The sequence below is a fragment of the Carassius carassius genome, chromosome 23, assembly GCF_963082965.1.
Source record: "Carassius carassius chromosome 23, fCarCar2.1, whole genome shotgun sequence".
NCBI lineage: Eukaryota > Metazoa > Chordata > Actinopteri > Cypriniformes > Cyprinidae > Carassius > Carassius carassius.
Window position 1 is genome coordinate 230001 of NC_081777.1, and position 5000 is coordinate 235000.

The following is a 5000-nucleotide window of genomic DNA, read 5'->3' on the forward strand; positions in this document are numbered from 1 at the left end:
TCACTTCCCTTAAAGGTTCATTCACACAAGAATAAAACTAGCCCATGATTGACTCGCCCTCAAGGCATCCTAGTTAGGGCTGAAATGATTAGTATTATCAGATACTTTTGTTGTCGAGTAGTCGTTTGATTTAATTTGACCTGATTTAGAGCCTGCAAACACAACTGCTCAGTGTGGTGCTGTAGCACAAGACTAATTCAGCCCTCCTCGGTACAACTCGAGAGAAGAAGACACGCGCTTTCCTCTCAACAACGAGAACAAATTAATAAATAAAAGGCAGTGTGAAAGCAGCAGTTAAAACGGCATCTTATTACACTGCATCAGTAAAGCATTCACATCACGTCTGTAGCATTTTATGCAATACCTTAAATCAAGCAGCTTTACGGTATTAAACATTATTATTAAATATTTGATTAAAGTGATAGTTTGGTTTGCAGAGATCAAAGCTTAATCTAGCTCAGGACTGTTTTGATGATCATAACCCAGTAAGGTATTTCAAGAGAGATTACTCTACAGTCAACAGCTTTTGAATAACATTAAACTAAAGCAGTCATATTGTGCAGTATTTTTACGATTTAATTATATTCAGCAGTTTTCAACATAATAATAATAATAATAATAATAGCAAATCAGTATATTAGAATGATTTCTGAAGGATCATGTGACACAGAAGTAATGATGCTAGAAATTCTGCATTGAAATAAACATTTTAAAATATATATAAAAAAAGTTCTTTAAAAACAATGTTACTGTTCAAACATGTTTGACTGGTAGTGTATATTGTGAATAAAATAAAACATCAAATCACTTTATTCTGTTTCTTATCCAGATCATACACTTACGAAAGCAGATGTTAGGCAGAATGATGTCATTCGGTTCATTTTTATATAGTAATTAAATGGTAAATAAGATCTCATTTTGTATGTCAAATATATATATTTGTATAAATTAATTGTATAATAATTGTAATTACATAATATTATTTCTTAAAGCTGAAGTGATTAGACTATATTTCATTTATTTGTTATGTATAACAGTATTTTAAAAAATTGCAAGAGCTGAATAAATCAAATTCTCTTGATTAATCCATGAAAATCGGCGATTAGTCGATTGATCGTTCTAATAATCGTTAGATTAATTGATTATCAAAATAATCGTTTGTTGCAGCCCTAATCCTAGGTGTGTTTGACTTTCTTCTTTTAGATGAATCCAATCAGAGTTATATTTAGAAACATCCTGGCTCTTCCAACTTTATAATAGCAGGGAATGGCTTTTATTTTCCAGCTGTCCAACAGAAGTCCTTTTTTCAATGCAGATCGTCAAAGCAGCTTTACAGTATTAAACAGGGAAAGTGTTCTCCTCTGGCCAGTTTAATTCTAGACTGCAGCAAACTCAGATTAGTTGCAGCTCCGGTGAGTACAGGCTAGTCTCACAAGAACCAAAATATATTTACAGAAGCAAAGGAAGAAAAGTTATCTTACTTTAGCAAACGAAAACCATTCTCCTCTTTGCTTATATCTAAATCCTCCCACATTTTTCTTTAGATATTCTTATTTTGTACTTCTAATACATTCCCAGTGTATTGTTTTGCTCTCTCCTCTGTGCTCGTCACTTTTCATCGGCGCTAACGCTACGCTGATGTCCAACACCCCGGAGCCATGTGAGGCACTGTTCATTATGGAATGATGTGCTTTATTGGACTGTTTGGACTAATGAACAATAACAGCCATCATCATTATAAAACTTGGAAGAGCCAGGACATTTATAAATATAACTCAGATTGGATTCATGCCATCATATACACCTAAGATGCCTTGAGGGGGAGTCAATCATGGGGTAATTGTAATTTTTGGGTGAACTGTACCTTTAAGACACATCATTATATAGGTCACTTTCAATTCAAGCAGCTTTCTGATGACATGGAGCCATGAAACGGATGTGAAAGCTTTCCCCCTCATACAAAATTCATGATCACGTGGATTACAACTGAAGCAGGATTTCACCGATCATGAGTAAATCTAGAACCTGCCGATCACATCAACGGATCGATCACTTCGCCCCTCGATCCATTACCTGTCCTTCTGGCAGACGAACAGATTGAAAGCGTTCTCCGCTCCGAGGAAGTTGTCATCATCCAGGATTTCAACAGCACTCATCCAGTTAGGATTGAAGTCACGAGCAATCTAAGGAAATGAAAACAGTGACAGGAAATTAAGAACCACAACTACTTTCTTACAAGGAATCCCAGAATGCCCAGCGGCAGCCGTCACCTCCTCGAAGCTGCCCTCCATTTGTTTGTAGGCCAGCAGCAGCACGGAGCGCATCAGGTCTCCCACCAGGATGAAGTCTCCTTTAGTCTTCAGATACAGGGCCATGATGTTATTATAGTGATTGCACTCGGTCCTCAGCTCCTTCTCTGCCGTCCACTCGTACAGACGCACCTGTGGAGACACAGACGTCAGCGGCGCACAGGAAACACATCACACTGAACAGCATGATGGGAGGAAACTCACTGTGCTGTTGATGCTGGCCAGCAGTTTGCCACTAAACTCCACCATGGAGTAAACCGCACCTTTAACCTCCTTCTCTGCCACCGTCTGCAGTTTGCCTGGAAACACACAACATGATCCAAGATTTAACACACACTTGCATCAAACAAATATACAACTTCTGTCACTTTATTTCTGAATGGAAATTGATTTTGTTTTGTGGGACATCGAGCAGTTTTATTTTATTATGAAATGGTCAAAGCATGAAGAGACTTCTTAAGGCCGAAGTATGTTTCAGTTTAGACACGTGTGCATACAGCTGCACTAATGAAGAAACCTGCATCACACACACACACACTGAACACCAAAGTAAACTCAGTTTGCACTTTGAGCAACATCTAATAACTGTGGAAATAATGAGGGGTGTGTCTGACGGTTACCGTCTGTGTAGTGAAAGACGATGATGCGGCCCTGTTTAGGCTCCGCCTCCTCCGGATACACCATGGCCGTGCCGACGATGAAGTAGACAGCAGGATCTCGGCCCAGCTTACAGGACACCATACTCAGTGCATACTCATTCTGCAGGAACTGATGTGCGTGCAGCACTGCAGAGAGACAGAGCGTCAGACGTCACACACACACACACACACTCCAGCTGACGGCGCTCACACTTACCCTCAAACGTGTGCTGATCCACCACCAGCAGACTGTGCACCTCCACCTCCTCTCCAAACGACGTCTCATGAGGAGAAGTGCTGCTGGGAAACAGCTTACTGGAGCTGACACTGCTGGAGAGCGCCTGAACACACACACACACACACACACACACACACACACACGCACGCACACACACACACGCATTAATACACAACACTCTATTAATACGCGCACAAACTCGCACACGCTCTCCCACTCACACACACTCCAACTCTCTCCCACTCTAACACACACACTAGGGCTGTGTGATTAATCGAAATCAAAATAAAATTGTGATTTGAGTGTGCGTGATTTCTAAATCGCAATATAGCAGGGTTTTCCGCGGCCCTGACCTCCCGCAGTTATCTGAACCAATCAGGATGCAGCGCGCCTAAGTGGAGCGTGAGAACAGAGCAGACTGGGCATGTGCCTCACTCCAGGTTCACACACTCTGTGATGCGTAGCCTTTTTATCGAGCCCATGTTAATGGATCAGAACGTACACACTGCACGCGGTACTAGACCCATTTTTTAAAGGCCTACACTTTAATAACTGGTGATGACGACGCAGAGCTCAGTCTGCACGTAGAGATGGAGGCGGCAAAGAAGATTGCATGGGAGCAACAGCGCTGGTTTTTTGGTAAAACATGATTTTGATGACTTCATTAAGTTTTGTTTTATAGAAAACTTTTTAAAAGATTTTCGTTTTGTATAAATTGTATCTTAATTTTGATCAATGTTTTATCAATCAGTTGCCTGTATTTATTAAATAAGAAGCACATATATAGCAGACAATGTAATGAGGCGCCGGCACGATCACTTGCATTGCATGTGAACTAAACTCAGCGTGTGCCTCAGATTTGAGAAATATAGGCTATAATATTCAAAAATTCAAACCAAAATAAACAGGCTACTCTCTGATGATGTAATCCATATGAAATGTGCATTTCTCTCTGGCGTTCATGGCGAGTCTGCATCGTCAACTTCATCTTTGCAGTGACACAGAAAACACCAGTTTATTACTAAACAATTAAAAATTGATTCCTTGCATATTATTGAACCATCGAGGCGGTTCTGTGTTGAGCGAGACCCCACGGAGCGAGCGAGCGGAGCGAGATATTCAGAACTGTGCTCTCCGCTCAAGAGCTCTGATCGGAACAAACCCCAGCCTCACTGTCTGCTGACCTTACAGAAACATACAAATAGACAAGGCCAGACTAGACTATTTTAGTACAAATTATGAGCTTACTGGCGATTTTTTATAATTCTTGACAAAATTATAATATATTACGTTTTTTTTTTTGCCTAGTTAGGGTTGCCTAACGTTCCCATTGCCCAATGACGCTACGATGAGGATTAACTGCTTTTTAAAAACGCGGTCCGAGTTGCGGGTGGGTTAGTTGAACACGTCGGTCGAGTGCGGGTTATTAACACATTGACCCGCGCATCACTGGTGCGAGTGGATAGATTCGCTCGTGCATTATTTTAATGTGTTTTCGCGTTACAATAATGCGCTCTCGTTGCTGCTTCTGAACCGCGTACACATAACTTACTGTATACGCACTGCAGATGGAGTACCTGTGACCCTTGGCCAATAAAGAACTTGGCCTGTTCTAGAGACATTTGATAAAGCTCTCATTGGTTTTCTTTTGGAAATATGTTTAAAATTTATACTGAATGCATTTATGACTGTAAAGCATGTCTGTGTGTGTCAAAATCGTGATTAATCCAAATCGCAAAATTGATCAAAAAATTGTGATAGGTTTTTTTGTCCATATCGCAGAGCCCTAACACACACACACACACACACACACAC

At 40.6% G+C, this 5000-nt stretch overlaps 1 protein-coding gene across 1 annotated transcript in view; it reads right to left on the reverse strand.

Moving 5' to 3' along the window:
- The window catches only part of LOC132101175 (DNA damage-binding protein 1), a 38419-nt gene that overhangs the window by 4788 nt on the left and 28631 nt on the right, over positions 1-5000 (reverse strand). The window contains exons 19-23 of the mRNA XM_059505884.1: positions 3165-3288; positions 2930-3094; positions 2514-2608; positions 2271-2441; positions 2074-2183 (exon numbers count right to left, since the gene is read on the reverse strand). Coding sequence (XP_059361867.1) covers positions 2074-2183; positions 2271-2441; positions 2514-2608; positions 2930-3094; positions 3165-3288 — 665 coding nt within the window. The remainder of the gene's footprint in view (positions 1-2073; positions 2184-2270; positions 2442-2513; positions 2609-2929; positions 3095-3164; positions 3289-5000) is intronic.